Source organism: Lipotes vexillifer, unplaced genomic scaffold (genome assembly GCF_000442215.2).
Source record: "Lipotes vexillifer unplaced genomic scaffold, Lipotes_vexillifer_v1.1 scaffold77, whole genome shotgun sequence".
Taxonomy (NCBI): domain Eukaryota; kingdom Metazoa; phylum Chordata; class Mammalia; order Artiodactyla; family Lipotidae; genus Lipotes; species Lipotes vexillifer.
The window spans coordinates 1,809,396-1,836,774 of NW_006792456.1; the positions used below are offsets into that span (position 1 = coordinate 1,809,396).

General features: G+C 36.4%; 1 protein-coding gene across 1 annotated transcript; it reads left to right on the forward strand.

Annotated features, from left to right (window-relative positions):
- Positions 1 to 1,344: 1,344 nt before the first annotated feature.
- Positions 1,345 to 27,213, forward strand: MTIF2 (mitochondrial translational initiation factor 2). The gene is made up of 15 exons (XM_007465668.1): positions 1,345 to 1,426; positions 1,830 to 1,917; positions 3,308 to 3,533; positions 3,899 to 4,010; positions 9,775 to 9,946; positions 10,411 to 10,571; positions 11,479 to 11,655; positions 13,574 to 13,713; positions 19,711 to 19,835; positions 21,178 to 21,382; positions 21,740 to 21,992; positions 22,641 to 22,781; positions 24,410 to 24,574; positions 26,304 to 26,444; positions 27,008 to 27,213. Exons 3-15 carry the CDS (start codon positions 3,315 to 3,317, stop codon positions 27,178 to 27,180), a joined length of 2,184 nt encoding a protein of 727 aa, XP_007465730.1. The 5' UTR covers positions 1,345 to 1,426; positions 1,830 to 1,917; positions 3,308 to 3,314; the 3' UTR covers positions 27,181 to 27,213.
- Positions 27,214 to 27,379: the final 166 nt, after the last annotated feature.

A 27,379-nucleotide genomic window follows, 5' to 3' on the forward strand; every position in this document is an offset into this window, starting at 1 on the left:
TTTTGTAGAATGCTCTTTAATTTGGGTTTGTCTGATGTTTTCCCCATGATTAGAGTAGGGTTGTGGGTTTTGGGGACAAACACTAGAGATGAAATGTCCTCATCACATCATTTCTGGGGGTACATGATATCAACATGACATTGCTGGTGATGTTTACCGTGATCAGTTGGTTAAGGTGGTGTCTGCCAATTTTCTCCATTATGAAGGTACTATTTTTCCCTTTCCATATTCTATTCTTTGGAAGCAAGTCACTAAGTCCAGTCCACACTCAAGGTGGGCGGGGTGGTGGTGGTGGTGAAGCTTTACCTCCTAGAAGTTATACACATATATTATGTGGAATTTTTCTGTAAGGAGGATTTGTCCCTTCTCCCCCATTTATTTGTTATAATCTAATACTGTGTTATTTTGTTGCTCAAATGTTTCCAGCTTTGGCCCTCCTTCCCTCCCTTCCTCCCTCCCTCCACTTTCTATATTTTAGTGTATTGCTTTAATTTTCCACATTAGTATGTATTTTCTTCATGATTAGAAACATATTGGTTATTTTCACTTTAATATTGGGGAAAAACGGTATGACTGTTACTTTGATGTTCAATTCAATCAATTTCTGCTTCTCAACTACTTGGCAAGGCAGAGAGAGCAAAGAATACTTTCTTGCAGAAACTGGCATTTCAGTGAGTGTGAAAGGTAAGTAAAATGATAGCAATTGAAATGCACTTCAATAGTTTTCAAGGGTGTGAGTGTTTAGGTTCATTAAAAAGATTTTCAGGACAGAAGTTTCCATTCAGTCATTCAACAACACTGATTACACATCTTTGCGGTGGCACTGGGGAGACAAACATAAGAAAGGGGAGGGCCATGAGTTAGGCGGCCAGACTATGGGGGGCGGGGGGAGGCACAGAGAATTTACATAACGTCCCCAAGTCTACACAAGTGGGGATGAGCTGGGATTGGAACCCACTCTAGCTTTATTACTTTAAATGCCACCCACACGAGGTGACTTTTGAAAAAGAAAGCGCTCCTCGCCCAGTACTAGGTTTATCGCCACGTTCCCTTGCAATTTTCCCTTTTTGTTAGTATGTCTTTTAAGGACTTATCATTTCTCCCACATTTCCCCGTTTAACTTTCCCTTGAGTTGTAAACATCGAGGCCGCTCACAGCCCCAGAGTAGCAGTAATTTACTTCCTAGAAAGCGAAGGGTTCTGCAGAAACGAACTGCTGACACGCCACCCGGGTACATACCCCGAATGTATCAGCGGCAAGAGGGCTGTTCCGAAATCGGACTTCAGAGTTCCGGGTAGAACCTCTTCCGGCGGCACCGGAAGCCCGAGGGGGACCATTTTTGAGACGGACTAGCCGACAGACAGTCCTCCCGGGTCCGCAAGGTGATCTTTACCCTGCGTCAGAATTCCGGCGCCCTGGACCCTACGTAGCAGCTGAGTGAGTGGGGTCTCTTAGCCGAGTCGTCCCGGGTGGCGTGTATTGTTTGGCCTAAAGTGTTAGCGGCACAGATGACAAGCATTGCGCATTCGGGAGGCTTTCCATTATGCGCTTAATCCATGCGTGAGTGTTACTTTCGGCATAACGAAAGCGCTGTCCGACTAGAAGCGACCGGCTGCTTGCTCTCCCCGCGCGCCGCGGCAGGTGTCCTCCACGCCCCAACCTCCCCTGTGCCCAAGGCTTTTTGGACTCGGGTTCCAGGAGAAGCCACCCTAGATCAGACATTCTACCGTGACTTCTTTTTACCTTTCAGATAACTCCCAAGGCTTCCAGCTGTTTCATTCAGACGTTTTCACCAGCGCAACTACATTATTTCCAACATCCTTTTTCAGGTTCCATGATAAGAATATACTAGCGGCGAAAGAACACCGAATTGGGAGTCAGAAAGCCTGGGTTCTAGTCCTGACTCATTAACTAGCGGTATGACATTGGAGAAGGCTTTTTGACCTCTCTGGACTCCATTTTCCTTTTCTTTAAAATGAGGGGCTTGGGATAAGTAGCAAGTAAGGTTCCTTCCAGTTTTGGTATTTGGTTTATTGCCCCCCAATGTGTTTTTCGAATCCCTGCGTCAGTGAAATAGTTGTGCTTTGGTTAATCTCCGTGTAGGACCTTTCCTCCCATTATATTAATCTGTGTCCTTGTTAAATCTGGTTTTAGACTCATTAAAAAAATTTTTTTTTCCCCTAAGGAATTCTGTGCTTCCTGAGCACTGTTTACTTCTTAGTTCAGGGAAATGTACCTAAATAAGATTCTTTAAATGTGCCATTCTTGAGGTGTTTAAGAATCATTATATTGGAACATTTTAAAGACAGTGGACCCCAAAGGAAGGGACTCTTGCTTATTAAACTTTGAATCAACAACCTCAAATACAGTGCCTGGAAGATGGTGCTTATGAAATGTCTGCTGGAGAAAACTAGTACTTATGTTATTTTAGTTGTTCCTTCCCTTAAACACTGAAAAGCAAAGCTGTAGAAATGCAATGTTGTGATCAGAAGAAATAGAAGACTCAAGGAGGAAAAGACTATACTACTGAGTTCTGAGCTATACTGTTGAGGTCTGTTGTGGTTTTCTCTCAGTAAACTCTTCTTTTGTCCCAAGAGTAATATTCAAAAGACATTATTCAATAGGTATTTATTGGCATTATTCATTAGGTATTTATTGGGTGCCGCCTTCCCACTCTAAAGCATCTTTTTGGGGGGGTTGGGAAGAGGGGAAAATGTTAGGGTTGAAAGACAGTTCCAAGTAGAGGGAGCATATGCAAAGTTTCAAAGATTAGAAGACAGCCGTTGGAGATTACAGGTGAGACAGAATAACAAAAATTTGGGAGATAGGAGTGAGGGAACTATAAGAGTGTAAGAGATGGAGTGAGAGATTAACAGAAGGCAGATAATGAGTCCTTATATAGCATGTTTTAAAGTTGTACATTAAACTAGGGATAATCTCCCCCCATCCTCCCAAAGAATGTTTGGCAAAGAGTTGATGAGTGCAAATTTGCATTTTAAAAAAAATGACTGTAGTTGTGATTTGGTTAGTTGATGTTTCAGGAGTGAAAAAAGAACCCTTATAAGTTTGTTATTGTATTTCAGTGTTATTATGGTAGGAACATTAACAATAGTTCTAGTTAATATCTAGAGAGTACTTAGTACGGAATTCCATCTCTCTGGACTGTGAGCTCTTTCAGGGCGAGAGCCCAGTTTTACCCATTGTTGTAACTCTAGCACAGTGTTTTGTGTGTAGTAGATATCCAATTAATATTTACTAACTTGATTTCAATATTAACCAAAATAGTATTTGAAAACTTTTTTCCTAGGAGAAACATGAACCAGAAGATACTTAAGTTGGAGAACTTGCGACGATTTCACACTATTTGTAGGCAGCTGCACAGCCTGTATCAAAGAAGAATGTTGGCACAGTGGAGGCACGTGTTTTCATCTGCTTACCTGGTGTGGACAGCTCAGCTGTACTCCCAGCCCTGGCAGACAGATGCGCTCATCAGGACCGCTTTATCTCAGCGTAGGCTTCTGGTGACAAAGAAGGTAGTTCTAGATTTCTCTGAGTTTCTCTATTATTTGGTCTGAGATAAAAGTGCCTAGAGCCATGAGTAGAAATCCATTTTGAATGTTTTGTCATTTTTGAAATCTTTATGCCTTAATGCTACATTCCAGGCAATAAATCTTTGTGAGGAAGGGAGGTTCTAGTTAGTTGTTTAGTAATGTTGATTAATTTGCTTATTTATATCAGTGTATAACAGTGAATTAATCAGGATTTTAAACTTTAGTCTAAGGTTTAACAATTTATGGGAGTGTTGGTAGAAATAGGAGCCCTGACTGTGGTAGATATTCCAGAATAAATCTCAAGGTTTTTTCTTCCTTCTTCTTTATGTGTTCTGAATATTTAATAGGAAAAAAAATCGCAGAAATCTCAGTTATCTTCAACAAAATCTAAAAAGGAGGTGGAGGTATGGATTGGAATGACTGTTGAGGAGCTGGCCAGAGTAATGGAAAAAGACATAGGTGAGCCAGATAATTTTATAAGGAAAAATATGGAAACGTGGAATACCTGGTATTTTATTTGCAGTGAGATTAAGGCATTCAAGGATGAAAATTAGACTAGTGGTTTAAAAAGATGTTAAGTAATTCCAATATTTTTCACTTTAGATGACAAATCCTAATTAGTTTCTTGACTCTTTGCCAAATCTAGTTCTCTAAGATTTTGCTTTTAATAAAAGTGGAAAAGATTTTTTTAATTTGAACTAACCTTTCTTGATCAGAAATCTCGTGGGCTATTAGAATAAGTCCAAAGAATGCTTTTGGACTGAGGGACCGTATTTATACTCATTTACTTTCCCTTTGTTTCTCTATAATTCTCTAATTGCACTCATTTTGACAATTTCTATAGTGTAGTGCCAGCAGAAAAATATTTGTAGTAATAACTACAACATTTTTTTTTTCCTTAATAAATTTATTTATTTATTTTTGGCTGAGTCGGGCGTTTGTTGCTGCTCGTGGGCTTTCTCTAGTTGCGGCAAGTGAGGGCTGCTCTTCGTTGCGGTGCGCGGGCTTCTCATTGCAGTGGCTTCTCGTTGCGGAGCACGGGTGCTAGGCACACGGGCTTCAGTAGTTGTGGCACGAGGGCTCAGAAGTTGTGGCTCGCGGGCTCTAGAGCACAGGCTCAGTAGTTGTGGCGCATGGGCTTAGTTGCTCTGCGACATGTGGGATCCTCCCGGACCAGGGATCGAACCTGTGTCCCCTGCATTGGCAGGTGGATTCTTATCCACTGCATCACCAGGGAAGTCCATAACTACAACTTTTCATAATACCATTTTTATTAGAAATGTAATAAAAATTGTAATTGGCCCTCTGTATCCATGGGTTCTGCATCCGTGGATTCTACCAACCGTGAATCAGAAATATTAAAAAAAAAAGAAAAAAGAAATCCAGAAAGTTCCAGAAAGCAAAACTTGAATTTGTCATGCATCAGCGACTGTTTCTATAACATTACATTGTATTAGTTATTGTAAGTAGTCTAAAGATGATTTAAAATATATGGGTGGATGTGTGTAGGTTATATGCAATTACTGTGCCATTTTATATAAGGGACTTATATATAAAGTCCATGTATTTTGGTACTCAGGGGATGTCCTGGAACCATGCCCCTGCAGATACTGAGGGACTACTGTATTTATTACCAATTTAGGATCGTTGGAACAAAATTTTCATTTTGTTTTCATTATAAACTGACATTAAAATTTAGTAAACAAGAAATAGCTTATTATTATAGCAAAATAAAGTAACAAGTGAAGCAGACTTGGCAAAAAATTACTAATAATAACTTATATTTATTGAGCTGTTACTATATACCAATACTTTATATGTACTAACTCATATAATTCTCACAATTCTCTAGAAGCAGTTATGATTATTATCCCCATTTATAGATTGAGAAACCAAGGCATAGAGAGGATAAATAATTGCCCAGGATTTCACAGCTACTATGTGGTGGAGCCAGGATTTTGAACCCAGGGAGTATGGCTCCAGAGCAGATGCTCTTATTCACAGACCAAATTTTCTCTCAGGAATTGTTATTTTGTAAATCACAGCAGAGCTAGAGTTTTAAAGTGTATCCTGCCTGAAAGTGTTACCACTATTTGTGACAGTACATCCTCACAAAGAATAGAAAATTAGCACTCTATCTTGTGTTTTTTTTAAACTTTGCATTGGATTATGTAATCATTTTATAACTAGAAAACTTTAAGAGAACAAATGGACATGGCCATGTCATTCAGAATTTTTCCAAGGAAAACTGTATTGATATGATTTTATAAATGATATTGATAACAGACTTGATTTTTAGAACTTTTTATTATTGGCATTTTTCATATATATATATGAAAGCAGAAAGAATGGAATGATAAGCATAATGTTTGCATGAGCCAGTGATAACAATTATTAATATATCATTTAATCCATGAGTACTGACATATTGCTAAATGATAATTCTTTTTTTTAAACATTAACACACACACGCATAACCATAATTCCTTTGTATCACCAAATAAATAGAATAATTAAAATACAGGTTTAATCCTGTGGATCAGTGCTCTAAATCCAAAACTGATTTGCTATGATTTAAATAAAAGTTATCTATTTGAAACTTATTTAATATTATAATCATACCTCTTTTGAATTTAAGATAGTTTTCATATGGTGAATATTTTTAACTGCTATATTAGCAATGTACATACATCCTAACCCCCCTTCCCCGGCTCAGTTAGAATAACTTGATGTGGGAATTCCCTGGCGGTCCAGTGGTCAGGACTCTGTGCTTTCACTGCCAGGGGTGTGGGTTCAATCCCTGGTGGGGGAACTAAGATCCTGCAAGCTGTGCAGTGCAGCCAAAAAAGAAAATTGATGTAATATTTCTGGTTAAAATGCTTTGGGTACTTTTCTACATGTAAATATTTAAATCTTGGATAAAGATAAAATAATATGTTGATACTATATGCATTTAATGTAGAGGGAAAAAGATTATCCCTATGTATAAGCTACCTCTCAAAAGTTTAGGATAACATATTGGAAAACTATAGTTACTGGATTATTAAGGATTTTTAGCATTATTAGAAACAGAATTGTACTCATTATAATTTTTACGTTTAGAGTTTTATTGTTCTCTGAGAGCAAAACCATATAGGAAATTTATGTCGTAGCATTCTTTTTTTAATTTAATTTTTATTTTATATTAGAGTATAATTGATCTACAATGCTGTGTTAGTTTCAGATGTACAGCATAATGATTCAGTTATACATATACATATATCCATTCTTTCCCACATTCTTTTCCCGTATAGGTTATTACAGAATATTGAGTAGAGTTTCCTGTGCTATACATTAGGTCCTTGTTGATTATCTCTTTTATATATAGTAGTGTGTATATGTTAATCCCATACTCCTAATTTATTTATGTTTTATTATTATTTTTATTTTATTTTTTTAAATTAATTTTTATTGAAGCATAGTTGCTTTATAATGCTGTGTTAGTTTCTACTGTACAGCAAAATGAATCAGCTATACATGTACATATATCCCCTCTTATTTGGATTTCCTTCCCATTTAGGTCACCACAGTGCCTTAAGTAGATTTCCCTGTGCTATAGAGTATGTTCTCATTAGTTGTCTATTTTATACATAGTATCAATAGTGCCATACTCCTAATTTAAAATTTGTTTTCTTGGGGAAAAATGTGGTAGGGAAATACACAAGAAAGCATTTCTTGGCATTATTATGGAGTAGGATCAGTGAGGTGCTGAGGCTGGCTTGTACCAGTTTGTGAGCCTATTGCTAAATTATAAGGAATTATGTGAGCTGGTGTAAACACAACCATTTAAAAAATTAAGTCATAAATGGAGGTAAATAAATACTCATTAATATTTTCACTTCTTAATTATTTTACTGCATTTTACTATTAATCTATGATCTTGAGGTTATTTACATTTATTGTACCTATATGGTGGAAATACTGTTTAATAGTGTGCTGCTTCACGTCTCTTTTCATCTCTGTGTTTGGTGACTTCATATTGGTGGCTTGAAGTCAAACGTGGTGGGGGACAGTGGCCCCCAACCTTTTTGGCACCAGGGACTGGTTTTGTGGAAGACAGTTTTTCCACTGAAGGGGGGCGGTGAGAGGGGGGATGATGGTTTCAGGATGATTCAAGCGCATTTATTGTGCACTTTGTTTCTATTATTATTACACAATTATAATTTCTATTATAATTTCTATTATATTTCTATTATAATTATACAACTCACCATAATGCAGAATCAGTGGGAGCCCTGAGCTTGTTTTCACTTGCCACTCACTGATAGGGTTTTGAATTGAGTCTGCAAGCAATTGGTTTTATGGTCTCTGTGTAGTCAAACCTCTCTGCTAATGATAATCTGTATTTGCAGCCGCTCCCCAGCGCTAGCATCACTGCCTCAGCTCCACCTCAGACCATCAGGCATCAGATTCTCATAAGGAGCCTGCAGCCTAGATCGCTTGCATGTGCAGTTTACAATAAGGTTCGTGCTCCTATGAGAATCTAATGCCACCGCTCCTCTGACAGGAGGCGCAGCTCAGGTGGTAATGCAAGCATGGGGAGCGGCTGTAAATATAAATGAAGCTTTGCTCACTCCCCAGCTGCTCACTTCCTGCTGTGCATCCTGGTTCCTAACAGGGGGTTGGGCACCCCTGGTGGTGGGTATTTGTACCATGGAAATTGGGAAATGCTATAAATCAGGACTTTTTTTTAGGAGCCTCAGAGTAAACATTTACCAGCACACTACTGAATAGGAAGTTCTTTTAGTGTAATGTTCTGCGTGTTTGAAGGTGCCTTTCTTTTATATCTTGTCTCTCAAAATATATATTTATAGGGTGGCTGAAAGTCTGGAAGCATAAAACTAGTTATTTCATTATCACCACTGATACTTTATTTATTACCCACAGGAAAATATGACTGGAATTAAAGCACATTAAATAAAATGAAAACAACAAGTAATTATTTTTTCTATGTTTTGCAACTTTTTGGACATCCTAAATAGATACATAAATAGTGTGTACATGTATTCTGTGATACTGTATGTGTGTGTGCGCGCATATATTTATGTATATACATATGTAAATATAGTCAATCCTTATTATTTGGGGATTCTGAATTGGCGAATTCCCTAAAATGTATTTGTAGCCCCAAAATTGATACTTGAAATGCTTTTGTAGTCATTCCTGGACATGCACAGAGCGGTGAAAAATTTGAGTTGCGTGACCTGATCACGCATTACTAGCTGAGGTTCAAACAAGGCGACACTCTGCTTTCTCTCCTCTCATACTGTAACCAAGTGTCATTTTTGTGGTTCATTTAGTGCCATGTTTTTCTCATTTTTGTGCTTTTTTTGGGTGATTTTGCTGTTTAAAATGGCCCCTCAGCATGGTGCTAAAGTGCTGTTTAGTGTTACTAACTACAAGAAGGCTGTAACTTGCCTTACAGAGAAAATACATGTGTTAGATAAGCTTTATTGAGGCATTAGTTATAGTATAGTGCTGTTGACCGTGAGTATAACGTTAATGAATCAACAACATATATTGAATAAGATGTCTTTAAACAAAAACACATAAAACAAGATATAGCTGATGAAAATGTTGTGACCAGAGGCTGAAGGAACGTAACCCTGCATTTCCCTTCAGAGCAATGATTCAGTATTTGCTAATTCACTGTTCCCAGTGAGTTTATAGAACATAATTACCTTGAATAATGAGAATCGACATGCAATTTAATGTTTTATTAATTGCTCAGGTAGTTCATAAGGTACATAGTAAATATTCAAATATTTATGAATATGCAGAAATATCATTTAATATAAATGTATCATTTTTTTCCCTTTTTTTTTATGTGGACCATTTTTAAAGTCTTTATTGGATTTGTTACAATATTGCTTCTGTTTTATGTTTTGGTTTTTTGGCCTCGAGGCATGTGGAATTTTAACTCCCTGACCAGGAGTCGAACCTGCACTCCTTGCATTGGTAGGCAAAGTATTAACCACTGGGCCTCCAGGGAAGTCCCTGTATCATATTTTAAAGATTATTTTCTTTTCAACTTTTTTGTGATTCGTTAACATTAGAGAAACGGATAGCTTATATAGTTATTCCTCTCATTGAGTGTATTGTTCATATAGATGTTTATCAATAGAGGTCACTTTCTGGAACATTTAATTCATGATCCTAAAAGGTTTTATCTTGTTTCACCCAGATTGTGTATATGAATCTTTATTGAACACTGCTGTTGACATAGATTCACTAGAAGCACACTCACATTTAGATGAAGTCTGGATCAAAGAAGTGATAAAGAAGTCAGGGATGAAGTTAAAATGGAGCAAATTAAAACAGGACAAAGTCAGAGAAAATAAAGATGCTGTAAAAAGGTAAAACTTAACTGTATAAATTGGGGGAAGGAGACCACATTGTTTTATTCACACTTTTTAATGGAAACATTTGCCTTAAAATTTCTTTTGCAATTAAAATGATGTGTGAGTATAGGTTAAACTTTTCTTCAAAGTGCTTAAAGTATCAAAAAGTATATTCAGGTTATTATAAAACTCTAAGAGTTATTTTTCTTAGTTTGCTGAGTGTATATATTGATCCTGAATTTTAAAATTTTTTTCAGTTTTGCTCACTGTTATGAAGATGCCTACAGTAGGTGGGCAGTCACTATTATTTTATCATAAGTCATTGTATGTATAGAAGAGGAAAATAGTTATGTCTAATCAAAGCTAAATGTTGAGTTTTATTGTTAATGGGAGTTCACAGAGATAACTGCAGATCAGTTTACTGGCTATAAAGTGTTTCTGATATTTAAGAAATGAAACTCCTTTGCTGTTAATTGTAGGCCCCAGGCAGATCCAGCTTTATTAATACCAAGGTCCCCAGTTGTTACTATAATGGGCCATGTTGATCATGGAAAAACGACGTTACTTGACAAACTGCGAAAAACTCAAGTGGCAGCAATGGAAGCTGGAGGCATCACTCAGCACATTGGTGCCTTTCTTGGTATGAACACAGATCACCTTACAATGTGCTTGGGAACCCCACATATTATTTTCTTAAAACAGTGTCACAGTATGAAATATATGAATTTAAAGTAAAAGAAAGGCTAAAGCCTAAAGCCATTGGTTTGATGAAATGTAGAGCTGGTGGTTAATAAAGGTTATTTTGTACAGTGTATAAGGAGAAAGTTATACCTTTTGTATTCTAGCTCATTCTTATTTTGGTTTAATGAGCCTAAGACTCTTCAATGCTAGGTTGTCATAATGTTACCACTCATAATTGGGTAACAGCTGTCATTTGCTGAACACCTAGCATGTGCCCAGCACTGTTCTGAGCACCTTATATGCTTTTATCTTTTTTTATCTTCACAACATCATGAGATAGGTATTAATATTCCTACATACATATAAGGAGGCTGAGGCTTGTTTAGGTTGAGTTACTTGCTCAAAGTACACAGCTAGTAAAGTGGCAAAGCCAGCATTTAAACCCAAGGCTGTTGGACTCAAATCCTGAGCTGCTAACTGTGTACTAAATTGCCTCTGTTGCTCAAGACAGTTGTGCAGCTGGTGTTTGCTAATGCAGGAGTGGCTGCCTAGACAACTATCAGTCTGGTTTTTTCTCCAGAATATATTCCAGTTGGTACATTTGTGAAAATAGTTATATTCTAGAAATAGGTTGAGTTTTAGTTTGAAATTATTACATGAAAAGAAAACCCTAAAGGTCTCACTGGTATGTTATCACTTTTCATTGTGGAATGATTATCCAAATGCATTGTTCTGATTAAGATTAATGGAAAGAATAAAATTATTTTGAAGAATTATTGATTGTGTTGATAAGGTCATGTATATTCCTTTGTATTAAGGAAGTATATATTTGAGTGCTTAGAGTTCTTGGATTTCTGTTTCCACAGTTTCTCTGCCTTCTGGGGAAAAGATAACCTTTCTTGATACTCCAGGACATGCTGCTTTCTCAGCAATGAGAGCCAGAGGTGCTCAGGTCACTGACATTATCATATTGGTTGTAGCTGCAGATGATGGAGTGATGAAACAAACTGTAGAATCCATTCAGCATGCCAAAGATGCTCAAGGTACTGTGTGGCTGACTTACATGTATTAGGAAGGAAGTTGCTTTCTTTTTTTTAAAGGATCTACTACAGAGTCACTATTTTTACATGTCGCTCATTTAATCTTCCTGGCAATCCCAGGATTATTATACCTGTTCTACAGGTAAGGTGCAAAGGAAGTTGAATTGTTTTCCCAAAGACATTAACTACTAAGAAGAGTATAGCAGGATTCAGCTTGGGACCTGTGACCACAAGTATATTCCTTCCTCTACTGTTTACTTACTTGGCATGGTGTGACAATTTAACAGTCTCAAATGACTTTTTAAAAAACATTTTAACGTTTAACAGCTATAAAAGTAAGCGTAGAATAATGAACCCCTATGTACCCATCACCTCAATTCATTAGGAGTTACAAAGTGGTGATATTCTAATTGTTACTCCTTATTCATTTATTATCTGGAATTCTTCTCTAAAAGAGACTTTTCCCTCATCTGCTTTAAATAAGTTCTTATTTGGTCAAAAGTATAAAATCGAAACTTTTGGAAAATACTTGGCTATCTTCTCCCTTATTTCTCCATTTAAAAATTGTAATAATAGGGAATTCCCTGGCAGTCCAGTAGTTAGGACTGCACACTTTCACTGCCGAGGGCATGAGTTCAATCCCTGGTTGGGGAACTAAGATCTTTCAAGCCACGTGGCATGGCCAAGAAAAAAAAAATTGTAATAATAAACACCACACACATACTTTGTACATTCATTCTTATTGTGATATGACCCTACACCCACTGAGAAAATACTTTTGTCTTGAGAAAATGTACCTGAAGGAATGCATCATATTCCCCTAGGTTTGTTGGCAAGAAAAAAAAGAAAGGGTTGACAATCATTGATCTAGTCCAGTTTTTTTTTCATCTCACAACATGAAAACTAAGACCCAGAGGGTGGCAGGAACTTCCCCAGTTACGGTTAATTTGCAACATGCCTGCATTTGGAATCCGGTCTTCTATCTTGCGTTCCTCTCTTTATTTTTTAATTCCTCAAAACTACCTTTGTGGAATGGGCTAAGAGTGGTAAATCTGTCAGGGACCCTGTAACAAAGCAGTTGGTTGAGATATGATAAATTCCTTACATCATGCTTTCTGTACCTCTTCTCTTGTTGCCTGTTAAGTTCCAGCTGATCGATATAGAATGTACTTTTTCATAATAATAGGCTGTGGATTGCATAGCTCTTCCGTGTCTATTTTCAATTTCTTTTCCTTTGATACCTGAGAAAATTGCAGAGTTGGTGAAACTCAATCAGAGAATTATCTCCTAGAATTTTGTGTGAGTTCTCTAATGAAAGGGTATGTTTAGTAATGACAAGTAGATTATAAGATTATTTGGTTCATTCATTAAGTAAACATTTATTGAGAATCTACTTAGTGTCAGTCACTCAGCTAAGTGTGTATGAAGAAAGAGTTGCTGTAAATCCTAAAAGAAAGTTTACAATAATGGTACTTAGTTTCACCCCAGGGTGAGATGTTGGGTTTTAACAGGGAACTCCTGGAAAGAAGAGGCAAATGATCTAGTGGTATTAGAATCTTCTCTTGATTTTTTTTTTTCTGGAGATTATCTCTAGTGTAGTTCCTGATCTTGCTTTCAGATTTAAGGATAGTCCTTTCTCTACCCTAAGTACTGTTGTGTGTTTTGTTTTTGTTTTTTAATCATCATAATTGTGTATTCTTAATTCAGAATCTTATAATTGCAGTTTTGACATCTCTCATCTGGAATCCTTCATGTGTATAAAGCAGAGTAGGTGGGTGTAAAGTGGGTCTTTTTAGGTCTTTTGTTAGATAAATACATCCACTGGGTCAAGAGAAAGCCAGAAAACGTTGGCGTCTTTCATTGTGAATACGTGGAGTTGAAGTGTCATCATTTGCACTCTTCTTAACTCTGTCTCTTTCAGTTCCTATTGTCCTTGCCATAAACAAATGTGACAAAGCTGAGGCTGATCCTGAGAAAGTGAAAAAAGAACTGTTAGCTTATGATGTGGTATGTGAGGATTATGGAGGCGACGTTCAAGCAGTGCATGTTTCTGCACTCACGGTAAGTGCGGGCACCTCAGAGACAGTGTGTTCAGATGGGAGTGCTACACATCATGCACATAGTGCCTTATACCTAGAGAACATTTTGACATCCATAATTTCTGTTGTTGTTTAAAAATTCTCTGAGAATTAGGCAAAGCTGGTATCATTATCCTAGTTTGGCAGATTAGAAATTAGGCTCAGAAAGATTAGTCATCAATCCAGAGGGGTCAGGTTTACCTATGCTTTTCTTACTACGAGGTACTTAGAATGGGGAGAATAAGTGGTGAATGATGTGGGGATAGGATAATAGTAGGATAAAGACTTTTAAGCAGAAACGAAATTCAGTTGGTAATAAAAAGTGCTTGTTTTTAAAGTGAAAAACTATAGAATAGGTCTTAGGGCATTTAAGAGAAATTTAAACAAATAAAATTTTTTACTAATACAGTGTTGAAATATTTGGGTTCAGTTTGTTATTGATTGACTCAGTGTTTCTGTGAACTAAATTGCTGTAAGTTTTATAATGTTACTTATGATGAATTCCATTTTCTTTTAAATTACCAATTATTTTCTTCTGGATAAAATACACCAAGGAAGCTCAGTACCTGCTTTGTGATAGCATTTTCCAATTCTCTTGTCCTATACAGGTTGCTGCTAAGTAAAAATTTCCTTTTTTGTCCATTCTTACCATATTCCATGGTTTACTCGTAATATGGACTTTTTTTCTTCTGATCATTCGGTGAAGAAATTGTACTTTATTTGGCCACCTTCCTCCAATTAAGTCTCATTTTATCTTTACTTTTCCTAAATTTGTTACCTCCAAGATGATTAGAAGTTATGCCTCTGTTAATAGTAAAACTATGCCTCTTTTTCTCTGAAACTCATAAAATGCCACCTTACTTTGTCCTCTTTCTACTATACCTTGATTGTTACTACGATGTGAAAACCAGATGGCAAGATTAGAACATTTGAAGACATGACCACCTTTTCTGCCCAGATATTAGATGAGTAGATAGATAGATGTAAAGCTGCTTAGGCAAATTTGGAGGCATGGCAGAGATGAATCCTGGGAATGGAGGTAAGAGAGTGGCAGGGAAGTAAGATGAGGCTTTCTTTTCTGACGAAGAATACAGGACTCTTCATGCAAAGAAACAACCCCAGCTCTGCTTTTCAGAGCAGCATTTTGTAAATTGGAATAAATACTAGGAATAAGTAGATGGGTAAGCAAAGTGTTTAGTTAGTTTCGTTACAGTTGTTTCTGTTGCTTTATATTGTAACAATTGTGAGCAAGCTCTTAGCTGACATGGAGAATGGAAAAATCCCTTGTCCCTCAGTTCCAATTCCATCACCCGTTAATCAGCTGCATGATCTTGGAGACTTAGAAAGTATAGTAGACATAGATCATTAAAGGTGAAAGAATCATCTAATCTAGCTCCTTCATTTTACAGTTGAGGAAAGGTGATCCAGGAGGTGAACTGATTTTCCAAGGTTGTACAGCTGGGTAGTTGCAGAGTATAGGTTATAGTTTGGGTCTAGTCAGTGCTTTTTCTCATTTATTTAATAAGAGTAACTAGTGTTTGATTTACTTATTTTATAGGATTCTTGAGTGGATCAGATGAAATCAGTGAAAGCTGGTTCAATTGGATAGAACTTCAATTGTAATGTAGCACTGTAAAGAAAGTGAGAGGAAGAAAACACAATTGTAGAGACAGATGGAGGACAGAGGGTGAAAGAAGCATGTGTTTATAAAAGGGTATTAACAGGGCTTCCCTGGTGGCGCAGTGGTTGAGAGTCCGCCTGCCAATGCAGGGGACGCGGGTTCGTGCCCCGGTGCGGGAAGATCCCACATGCCGCGGAGCGGCTAGGCCCATGAGCCGTGGCCGCTGGGCCTGCGCGTACTCCGCAGCGGGAGAGGCAACAACAGTGAGAGGCCCGTGTACCGCAAAAAAAAAGCGTATTAACGAACTCTAGTAGCTATTCTTAAAAATAGATAGATAGATAATATATATATATTATATATATATAATATCTATCTATATATGTATAGCCACTGTTTGTTGCAAGATCAGCCCCTGGGTCAGATTTTCTTGCTTATCTCTTCTTCCCTCCCTCCCTTCCTCCTTCCCTTCCCTCTCCCCTTCTGTCAAATAGCGTAATTCATGTTTTGGGTTTTTTTTTAACATCTTTATTATAGTATAATTGCTTTACAATGGTGTTAGTTTCTGCTTTATAACAAAGTGAATCAGCTATACATATATCCCCATATCTCCTCCCTCTTGCATCTCCCTCCCACCCTCCCTATCCCACCCCTCTAGGTGGTCACAAAGCACTGAGCTGATCTCCCTGTACTATGCGGCTGCTTCCCACTAGCTATCAGTTTTACATTTGGTAGTATATATAAGTCCATGCCACTCTTACTTTGTCCCAGCTTACCCTTCCCCCTCCCCGTGTCCTCAACTACGTTCTCTACGTCTGCATCTTTATTCCTGTTCTGCCCCTAGGTTCTTCATAACCATTTTTTCTTTCTTTTTTTAGATTCCATATATATATATGTTAGCATACAGTATTTGTTTTTCTCTTTCTGACTTACTTCACTCTGTATGACAGACTCTAGGTCCATCCACCTCACTACAAATAACTCCGTTTCGTTTCTTTTTATGGCTGAGTAATATTCCATTGTGTAACTGTGCCACATCTTCTTCATCTGTTCATCTGTCGATGGACACTTAGGTTGCTTCCATGTCCTGGCTATTGTAAATACAGCTGCAGTGAACACTGTGGGACATGACTCTTTGAATAATGGTTTTCTCAGGGTATATGCCCAGTAGTGGGATTGTAAGGTCGTATGGTAGTTCTATTTTTAGTTTTTTCAGGAACCTCCATACTGTTCTCCATAGTGGCTGTATCAATTTACATTCCCACCAACAGTGCAAGAGGGTTCCCTTTTCTCCACACCCTCTCCAGCATTTATTGTTTGTAGATTTTCTGATGATGGCCATTCTGACCGGTGTGAGGTGATACCTCATTATAGTTTTGATTTGCATTTCTCTAATGATTAGTGATGTTGAGCATCATTTCATGTGCTTGTTGGCAATCTGTATATCTTCTTTGGAGAAATGTCTATTTAGGTCTTCTGCCCATTTTTGGATTGGGTTGTTTGTTTTTTTGATATTGAGCTGCATGAGCTGCTTGTAAATTTTGGAGATTAATCCTTTGTCAGTTGCTTCATTTGCAAATATTTTCTCCCATTCTGAGGGTTGTCTTTTGGTCTTGTTTATGGTTTCCTTTGCTGTGCAAAAGCTTTTAAGTTTCATTAGGTCCCATTTGTTTATTTTTGTTTTTATTTCCATTTCTCTAGGAGGTGGGTCAAAAAGGATCTTGCTGTGATTTATGTCATAGAGTGTTCTGCCTATGTTTTCCTCTAAGAGTTTGATAGTGTCTGGCCTTACATTTAGGTCTTTAATCCATTTTGAGTTTATTTTTGTGTATGGTGTTAGGGAGTGATCTAATCTCATACTTTTACATGTACCTGTCCAGTTTTCCCAGCACCACTTATTGAAGAGGCTGTCTTTTCTCCATTGTATATATATTCTTGCCTCCTTTATCAATAATAAGGTGACCATATTTGTGCATGGGTTTATCTCTGGGCTTTCTATCCTGTTCCATTGATCTGTATTTATGTTTTTGTGCCAATACCATACTCTCTTGATTACTGTAGCTTTGTAAGTAATATAGTCTGAAGTCTGGGAGCCTGACACCTCCAGCTCCATTTTTCTTTCTCAAGATTGCTTTGGCTTTTCGGGGTCTTTTGTGTTTCCATACAAATTGTGAAATTTTTTGTTTGAGTTCTGTGAAAAATGCCATTGGTAGTTTGATAGGGATTGCATTGAATCTGTAGATTGCTTTGGGTAGTAGAGTCATTTTCACAATGTTGATTCTTCCAATCTAAGAACATGGTATATCTCTCCATCTATTTGTATCATCTTTAATTTCTTTCATCAGTGTCTTATAGTTTTCTACATACAGGTTTTTTATCTCCTTAGGTAGGCTTATTCCTAGCTATTTTATTCTTTTTGTTTCAGTGGTAAATGGTAGTGTTTCCTTAATTTTTCTTTCAGGTTTTTCATCATTAGTGTATAGGAACTCAAGAAATTTCTGTGCATTAATTTTGTATCCTGCTACCTTACCATATTCATTGATTACCTCTAGTAGTTTTCTAGTAGAGTCTTTAGGATTCTTTATGTATAGTATCGTGTCATCTGCAAACAGTGACAGCTTTACTTCTTCTTTTCCGATTTGGATTTCTTTTATTTCTTTTTCTTCTCCGATTGCTGTGGCTAAAACTTCCAAAACGATGTTGAATAATGGCAGTGAGACTGGGCAGCCTTGTCTTGTTCCTGATCTTAGTGGAAATGCTTTCAGTTTTTTACCATTGAGAAAGGTGTTGGCTGTGGGTTTGTCACATATGGCCTTTATTATGTTGAGGTAAATTCCCTCTGTGCCTACCCTCTGGAAGGTTTTTATCATAAATGGGTGTTGAATTTTGTCAAAAGCTTTTTCTGCATCTATTGAGTTGATCATATGGATTTTCTTCTTCAGTTTGTTAATATGGTGTATCACATTGATTGATTTGCGTATATTGAAGAATCCTTGCATTCCTGGAATAAACCCCACTTGATCATGGTGTATGATCCTTTTAATGTGCTGTTGGATTCTTTTTGCTAGTATTTTGTTGAGGATTTTTGCATCTATCTTCATCAGTGATATTGGCCTGTAGTTTTCTTTCTTTGTAACATCTTTGGTTTTGGTATCAGGGTGATGGTGGCCTCGTAGAATGATTTTGGGAGTGTTTCTCCGTCTGCTATATTTTGGAAGAGTTTGAGAAGGATAGGAGTTAGTTCATCTCTAAATGTTTGATAGAATTCGCCTGTGAAGCCATCTGATCCTGAGCTTTTGTTTCTTGGAAGATTTTTAATCACAGTCTCAATTTCAGTGCTTGTGATTGGTCTGTTTATATTTTCTATTTTTTCATGGTTCAGTCTTGGAAAGTTGTGCTTTTCTAAGAATTTGTCCATTTCTTCCAGGTTGTCCATTTTATTGGCATAGAGTTGCTTATAGTAATCTCTCATGATCCTTTGTATTTCTGCAGTGTCAGTTGTTACTTCTGCTTTTTCATTTCTAATGCTATTGATTTGAGTCTTCTCCCTTTTTTTTTTTTTTTTTTTTAATTTTGCGGTACACGGGCCTCTCACTGTTGTGGCCTCTCCCATTGAGGAGCACAGCCTCCGGACGCGCGGCTCAGCGGCCATGGCTCACGGTCCCAGCTGCTCCATGGCATGTGGGATCTTAGTGGACTGGTGCACGAACCTGTGTGCCCTGTATCGGCAGGCAGACTCTCAACCACTGTGCCACCAGGGAAGCCCTCTCCCTTTTTTTCTTGATGAGTCTGGCTAATGGTTTATCAATTTTGTTTATCTTCTCAAAAAAACAGCTTTTAGTTTTATTGATCTTTGCTATTTTTTCCTTCATTTCTTTTTCATTTATTTCTGATCTTTATGATTTCCTTCCTTCTGCTAACTTTGGACGTTTTTTGTTCTTCTTTCTCTAGTTGCTTTAGCTGTAAAGTTAGGTTGTTTATTTGAGATGTTTCTTGTGTCTTGAGGTAGGATTGTATTGCTATAAACTTCCCTCTTAGAACTGCTTTTGCTGCATCCCATAGGTTTTGGGTTGTTGTGTTTTCATTGTCATTTGTTTCTAGGTATTTTTTTATTTCCTCTTTGATTTCTTCAGTGATCTCTTGGTTATTAAGTAGTGTATCGTTTAGCCTCCATGTGTCTGTATGTTTTACAGATTTTTTCCTGTAATGGAGATCTAGTCTCGTAGTATTGTGTAATTCATGTTTTTAATGCTTAAAGAGAAAAGTGTAACTGTCGAGGATTATTTGGCTTTCTGATCCTGGTATTTACATTTACAGATATTATTTATTAATGTATATTAACAGGTTTTTTTGTTATTAAAGGGCGATAACATGATGGCTTTGGCAGAGGCAACAATTGCTCTTGCAGAAATGTTAGAATTGAAAGCAGACCCTACTGGTCCAGTTGAAGGAACAGTAATAGAATCTTTCACAGATAAAGGAAGAGGGTAGGTCTGTTAAAATGGTTGCTTTCTAATAATTTTATTTCATTGTTTTTGTGACTTGATTATATTACAGTATCTTATGTTTATTGCACATTATTGTTAGTCCCCGAACAATATTTTCAAAGCCTTTGTTTTAAAAAATATGGATTTCCCTGGCAGTCCAGTGGTTAAGACTCCATGCTTCCACTGCAGGGGGCATGGGTTCGATGCCTGGTTGGGGAAGTTCTGCATGCCACTGCGGTGCAGCCAAAAAATATATATTTTTTTAAATAAAAATAAAAAGTATTTTATTGCACTGGCACACAGAACACAAACATGCAGTTATCAGTAGATCTTTGCAAATGTGTGTATACATTTAGTAATCATATTTAGGTGACTTAGTAGTTCAATTTGCTTGATATCTTTTATTCTCCCCACTGACTTAACTGAATTCCTAAAGGCTTATAGACTAACATAACTTGGAATAAAATGTCAGTTGTTGCATTTTAGGGTTTCTAAATTCTTTATATTCTTACCCATTAATATATAGTAAGATTGTTGGAATAGTGTTCTCTTTTTTAATTTCCCTCCCTATTAGCAAAAGAGGTCTTTTCACTGCTTAACAAATTAGTTATAGAAAGGAGATTAGGATTCTGTCAGAACACTTAGCTGTCTGCACCCTTCACTACCATAACCTTACAAGAAATGTTTTTTGTTTTCTTTTTTTTTAATTGTAAAAATTGCATAATATTAAATTTACCATCTTAACCATTTTGAAACGTACAGTTCAGTAGTATTAAGTATATTCATATTGTTGTGCAACAGATCTCTAGAACATCTTCATCTTGCAAAACAAACTCTATACCCATGAAGCACTAATTTTCCCACCCTCCTCCCCCCAGCCTTTGGCAGCTGTCTTTCAATAGTTGTTTCCATGATTTTAACTACTTTAGATACTTCATATGAGTGGAATCATATAATATTGTCCCTTTTGACTGGCTTATTTCATTTAGCATATGTTCATCCAGGAAGTTCATCCGTATTCTAGCATGTGACAGGATTTTCTTTTTTTAAGGTTTTATAATACTCCATTATATATATATATATATATATATATATATATATATATATATATATATACACTGCATGTTCTTGATCCATTTTTCCACTGATGGACATTTAGCTTGTAATTATGAAGAAATGTCTTTATAGTATGAAAAACTGTTTGAGAAGTTGAGAAGTGGTGGAATTAACCCTGTGTGTTCAAATTATATATTTTTTAATCTCGTAAAGATATCTTTACTGAGAAAGTGCCATTACATCATGATTATGGCATTAAGAGTATATACTTTTATTTTCACATTAGTCCTGTTACTACAGCTATAATTCAAAGAGGAACTTTGAGAAAAGGCTCCATTCTGGTTGCTGGAAAGAGTTGGGCAAAAGTACGCTTAATGTTTGATGAAAATGACAAAGTAATCAATGAGGCCTGTCCCAGCATGCCAGTGGGAATTATAGGCTGGAGAGACTTCCCTTCTGCAGGAGATGAAATTCTTGAAGTAGAATCTGAGGTATATCAAGCTTAATTCCTATACAGTAGATATGATATAATGATTTAAAATATCAATCTATAATGTTATACCAAATAAGTAATAAATAATTCAGTACTATAACGGGCTGTGACGGGGGGCTAGTGATGTCATTTTAGAGTTTGGCTGTAAAATTTGGCTTTTAAAATTTGAGGTAAGATTTTTAAATAATTTCAAATTTACACAAAGCCTCCATATGAAAGTTTTGTAAGTTTCTTAAAACTTTAAAATTAGTGGTTTCATATTTGAGCTAGGCTAATTTCATAGTGGAGGAAAAAACCAGCAGTTACTCGTTTCTATTTAGTTAAATAATTCCCTTTTTTTTTTTCCCCTATAAAGCCAAGGGCACGTGAAGTTGTTCACTGGAGGAAGTATGAGCAAGAACAGGAGAAAAATAAAGAGGATCTGGAATTAATAGAAGAAAAGCGAAAGGAACACCAAGAAGCACATCGGAAAGCCCGCGAGAAGTATGGCACTTTGCACTGGAAGGAGAGGTCATTTATAAAGTACAAAATAAAAAAACAGCAGCAACCCTTAAAGCCAAAAGAAAAAGCAGGAGGAGATTCAAATGTACTTCCTATAATTATTAAAGGTGACTTTTAAAAGATGTTACTTTACGTCTCATTTTAGGAATATATGTATTTCGTCATTCTCACAATTAATTTGGGCCATTAAATTTAAGCCAAAATGATTTCAGTATTTTGGGGGGGAATTTTTAAAAATTGAGATATACTTGACACGTAACATTATATTAGTTTCATAATGATTCAGTATTTGCATATATGGTGATCACCATAATAAGTCTAGTTAACATCTGTCACCATCCTTAGTTATAAAATTTTTTTTCTTGTGATGAGCACTTTTAATATCTACTCTCTTAGCAAATATGCAATGCAGTGTTATTAACTATAGTCACCATGCTGCACATTATATTCCCATGACATATTTACTTTATAACTGGAAGTTTGTACCTTTTGACCCTCTTCACCCTTTTTGCCCACCCCCTCACTGGGGGAGATTTCCTTAGTAAACATTTATCTAGTGGATTTTGTTGTAAATGTACATTTGGTTCTTTATACTTTATTCAGTTAAGTAGATATTTATAACGCTAAACCTAAAGAAAAGTGGATTTTGTGGTAAATGCTATTCCTATTATTGCTTTAAATAGATTATTGTCATTTTTGTGTCTGTTAATTTCTAACTCCTAACACCAATAATTTTAAACTTTTGCTGCATTTAGGTGATGTTGACGGTTCCGTAGAGGCCATTTTGAACATTATGGATACCTATGATGCTTCACATGAGTGTGAACTAGAGTTAGTACATTTTGGTGTGGGTGATATTAGTGAAAATGATGTTAACCTTGCTGAAACATTTCATGGTGAGGATTCCATTTCCTGTTTGTTTGACTGTGTTCCCTAGAGCATACTCTGAACCATTTGCTTCTGTCTTTTCTTGCTGGGCTAGTCACACCTGACATTTTATCCCCATCGGTATCCCCCTTCCTGTTGCAGTTCAGTCTCAACTAGTGATTGAGGGCAAATGGGATGTGCAGTATTGCAGCCACAGCTCCACTGTGGCTGTCATTGTTGCACTGAAACTTTGGGGAACTATTTCAAGCCCCAGTAGTATTTCTTGAATGTACCATTACTGCCTCCTCACCACTTCCAGGTTCCCCACCAAACCCAGGCTTGGTTCTCTCTCTCTCTCTCTCTCTCTTTCATTTAGACTTTTTGAATGCTCCTTAATCTGCAATCAGCCTACTCAGTACTTTCCTTCATCTTTTACTTTTGGTTGCCTATTTTTGTTTACTTATAATTTTACAAATTATATTTTTCTTAAATCAAAAGCTCTTTTTAGCTTTATATGCCTTGAAGACAAGGGGACTGTTTGTGAGTCAAACTTATGATACACAGAAAGGGGACTCATGACTGCATGACTGTCGCTTTAACTAGGTTTAACATCTAGGCAAAGCACCAGTGTTATTGAGTGATTAATGAATCATTTAGGAAGGGGGTACTTCATGACCTAACGATTAGAATTAGATGTTACCTCTACTACTGAAAAGATGTTTTCAATATTGGTTATTTCAAAGTATTTTATGGGCACTGACTTTTCTATTAATGTAGATAGTATGACGCATTGAATGATTTCTTAATGATAATAAGACTTTCAAGGTGGTTCTGTTTTTCTCCTGATTAATCCATTTGCATAAATTTTTTTTCACACCCCCAAGGTATTTGCAGTTAAATACATTATTTGTTCTTTGGTAAAATGGTCAGCTCCATGGAACTTCTTTCATTTCTTAAACAACTCTTGAACTTTACCAATTAAGTAACTACAGTTGACACTTGAACAACACGGGTTTGAACTGTGGGTCCACTTATACGTGGATTTTTTCAATAGTAAATATTACAGTGTACTACAAGATCCGAGGTTGGTTAACTCCTCCGATGTGGAGGAACCGCATTTATATGGAGGGCCAACCATAAATTATGCTCAGATTTTCAACTACACGGAGGATTGGTGCCCCTAACAACTCTGTTGCTCAAGGGTCATCTGTATTTTTTGAATATCTTTTGGCCAGCTGAATATCTAAGAGCAAGCAACAAAAGTTGTAGACTATAAGATTATAATTAATAACAGAATTGTTATTAAAATAATGTAGTATTTCAGTTCTAATAATTTTTTTCTTATTTCTCTGGTATGAAAGCTTCGTTTAGCATATTGCTTTGCACATAATGGTCATTTAAAATAATGTTCCTTAAATGATTGGATTTAAAAATCATAAAGGAATCTTCCTTGTTTAATAAGCCACAATAGAATTTATAAAATCCTTTAATTAATTTAAAAAATTAACTAGTTTTCATGAGAAAAAATTATAGAATTTACCTCTCCTACTCGCTTTTAATTTACATAGAAGCAAAAAATTTAGATTTGAGTTTTTGCTTGGAAGACAAACTGTTTAATGCAATATTTGTGCTACTTTATTGTATTTATGCTTTCCAGGTGTTATATACGGCTTCAATGTGAATGCAGGCAATGTTATCCAGCAGTCGGCTGCAAAAAAAGGAGTAAAAATTAAACTTCACAAAATCATTTACCGTCTTATTGAAGATTTGCAGGAGGAACTGAGCAGTAGATTGCCTGGCATTGTGGAAGAGCACACAATAGGTGAGTGTTCACTGAATGTTTAAACATTCGTATCTAACCTGCTGTAAATAACACTTGAAAGCAAAGTTTAAGGGAAATGTATTTTGCTGTTTAAATATGTTCACTGTTCCAACACATATCCTGTGTTCTAGAAAAAAATGACTACTATAGATAAAGGTTCAGTGTAACTTCGTATGAATTATAAACACCTGCCCTCGCAAGGTGTGCTTTTGGCTGTGAGGATACAAAGGCAAATAAGGCAGTAAGAACTTGCCCTCTAGTTAGACGTAAACCACTAAATTGTAATACAGAGTAGACTGGGATGGGAGGCATAAACATTATTAACAGTGTTGTGGAAGGAGCAATTGATTTTGTCTAGCAGCTGGCAAAGAAATCCACCATGAGAAGAAAATTTACATTTAAATATTAAACATTTAAAAATACTTTCTTCTAACATATCCCTTGGCCAGTTTAATGGCTAAATTTATTTCAGATGTACTGAATCAGTTTATCTGTTCTTTTTCCTCCCCACATCCAGATATTTTTGGTTAACTTTTAATTTTGATGATAGTTTTATATTTCCAGAAAAATTACTGGAAAAGTATAAGCAACTCCCTCCCAGTTCACCAGTTGTTTACATTTTGCCCCATTTGCTTTAGTCCTCCCCCTTCAAACACACACACACACATTTTTTTTCTGGGCCATTTGATAGTAAATTTGAGATATTGTGTTCATTTGCCCCTAAATATTTGCATTTCCTAAACACAAGGATGTTCTCGTATAAAACTGCAGAACAAGTATCAAACTCAGGAAATTGAACATTAATACTCTTATCTAAGTCACAGTCCATGTTCCAATTTTGTTCATTGTCCCTATATAATGTACTTTATAAATATATATTTTTTTCCCTCAGTCCAGGATCACAGATTAGGTTCTTCAGTCTTTTGACCTTGACATTTTTGAAGTGTATATAGGCCAGTGATTTTGTTGAATGTACTTTAATTTGGATTTGTCTGTTTCCTCATGATGAGACTCAGTATTTGCATTTTTGGTCCACAGTACAGATTTATTTTAGGCTTTTCTGACCTACTTAACATGATCACACAGAGATTTGTATGTTCTTGTGCTAAGAGCAATTTGGAAAACTGAGTCATATGAGGGTTTCTAGGGGTAAGGGAGCACCAAATAACACTAATTCTAGAAAACTGGTACATTATAGTGTGTGGTACCGTGTCATTATTGGAATTTGTTTTAAATCTCAGTCAGTAAAAAAAAATTAAGCTGACTCACAGAATTAGTACTCTTAAGTGTATATAAATTACCCATGGTGAGATTAAAAATAAATCAGGCAACAACGGATGGTCCATTCAAGAAAATATATTGAGGGACAACTGAAAATTAGGTTTTCATGGAGCAGACAGGAATTATACTAATCTTATCAACTGGTAGCATCTTCTATTGCATTTTATTCATCCAAAAAAGTGAACATTTCATTTATTTTTCATTCTTTTGGTAAGCACATGTAGTTTTGTTGATTTTCTTTTCCAAGAATACCCAAGGATTTTCATGTTTTTATTTCTAATATTGGCCAGGAAAATAAAGTTGGTTGAGTTAGAGAAAATTAGGACTTTCTTGCACGAGTTTGTAATTTTTCTCACACCTTTAACTGTTAACTCTGCTGAATATCAGAAATTATGTATTTCTCAGTATTTTTGTTTTCTGTATACTTAATGTTCTCTTCTTCCTAAAGGTGAGGCTTCTGTACTAGCTACCTTCTCTATAACAGAAGGGAAGAAAAAAGTTCCTGTGGCCGGCTGCAGAGTCCAAAAGGGACAGTTAGAAAAACAAAAAAAATTTAAATTAATACGTAATGGACATGTTATCTGGAAGGGTAAGCAACACAAAACTGTTTGTATAATATCATATCCAGTCACCAAAACCTGATGATCCTGGGTAACTGAAATCTTTCACTCCTATAATCCTAGTTCAGGCCACTTCTTGCTAACTCATATCTGGCCCCCAGTCCTAATGACTCTCCCGGGATTGTTAGTCCCCAAATCTTTCTAAGGTTCTAAAAATAGGCCCCAAACTACCTTTCCAGCCATGTCTCTCCTACATTTGGATCCACATCATTATATTTTCATCCTTTAACAACCTTGTGCCTGCATCGTCTTCATCCTGTTGTAACTCATTCTTCAAGTCCTGAGTATAACCCCCATCCCCTGTAAAGTGTTAACCTTTGAGAAGGGAGACAGTACTTCTCGCTACAAATCACATTGTGGTTATAGCAAACTTCATTTTTCTTTGGTTTCCCTGGTATTTCGTCCCATCTTTTAACATGACAGGACTGTAAAATCCGTCAGTGTAATTTTCCTTTTAACACCAGACTACAACTGCACTTGTTGGGTACTTATTTGAGTTATATGAACCATAAGTTTTTTTCTCTTTTTTAAGGCTCATTAATCTCACTGAAACACCATAAAGATGATATTTCAGTCATCAAAACTGGAATGGATTGTGGTCTTAGTTTGGATGAAGAAAAGATAGAATTTAAAGTGGGAGATGATATTGTCTGTTATGAAGAAAAGGAAGTTCTAGCCAAGACTTCTTGGGATCCAGGATTTTAAAATTATGTTAAAAATGTAAATGATTAAATGTTTCGCTTTATTACAGAGGAACTAGTTTTGTCTTACTAAAGGTAATAATTCACCACTCACTACTGGTCAGAAAGTTCTGCCGAGCATTAACAGGTATAACTGTCAAAATGCTACAGAATTAGGAAACCTTATTTAAGGATGCGTCCAACTAGAAATCCTGGAGTAGGGA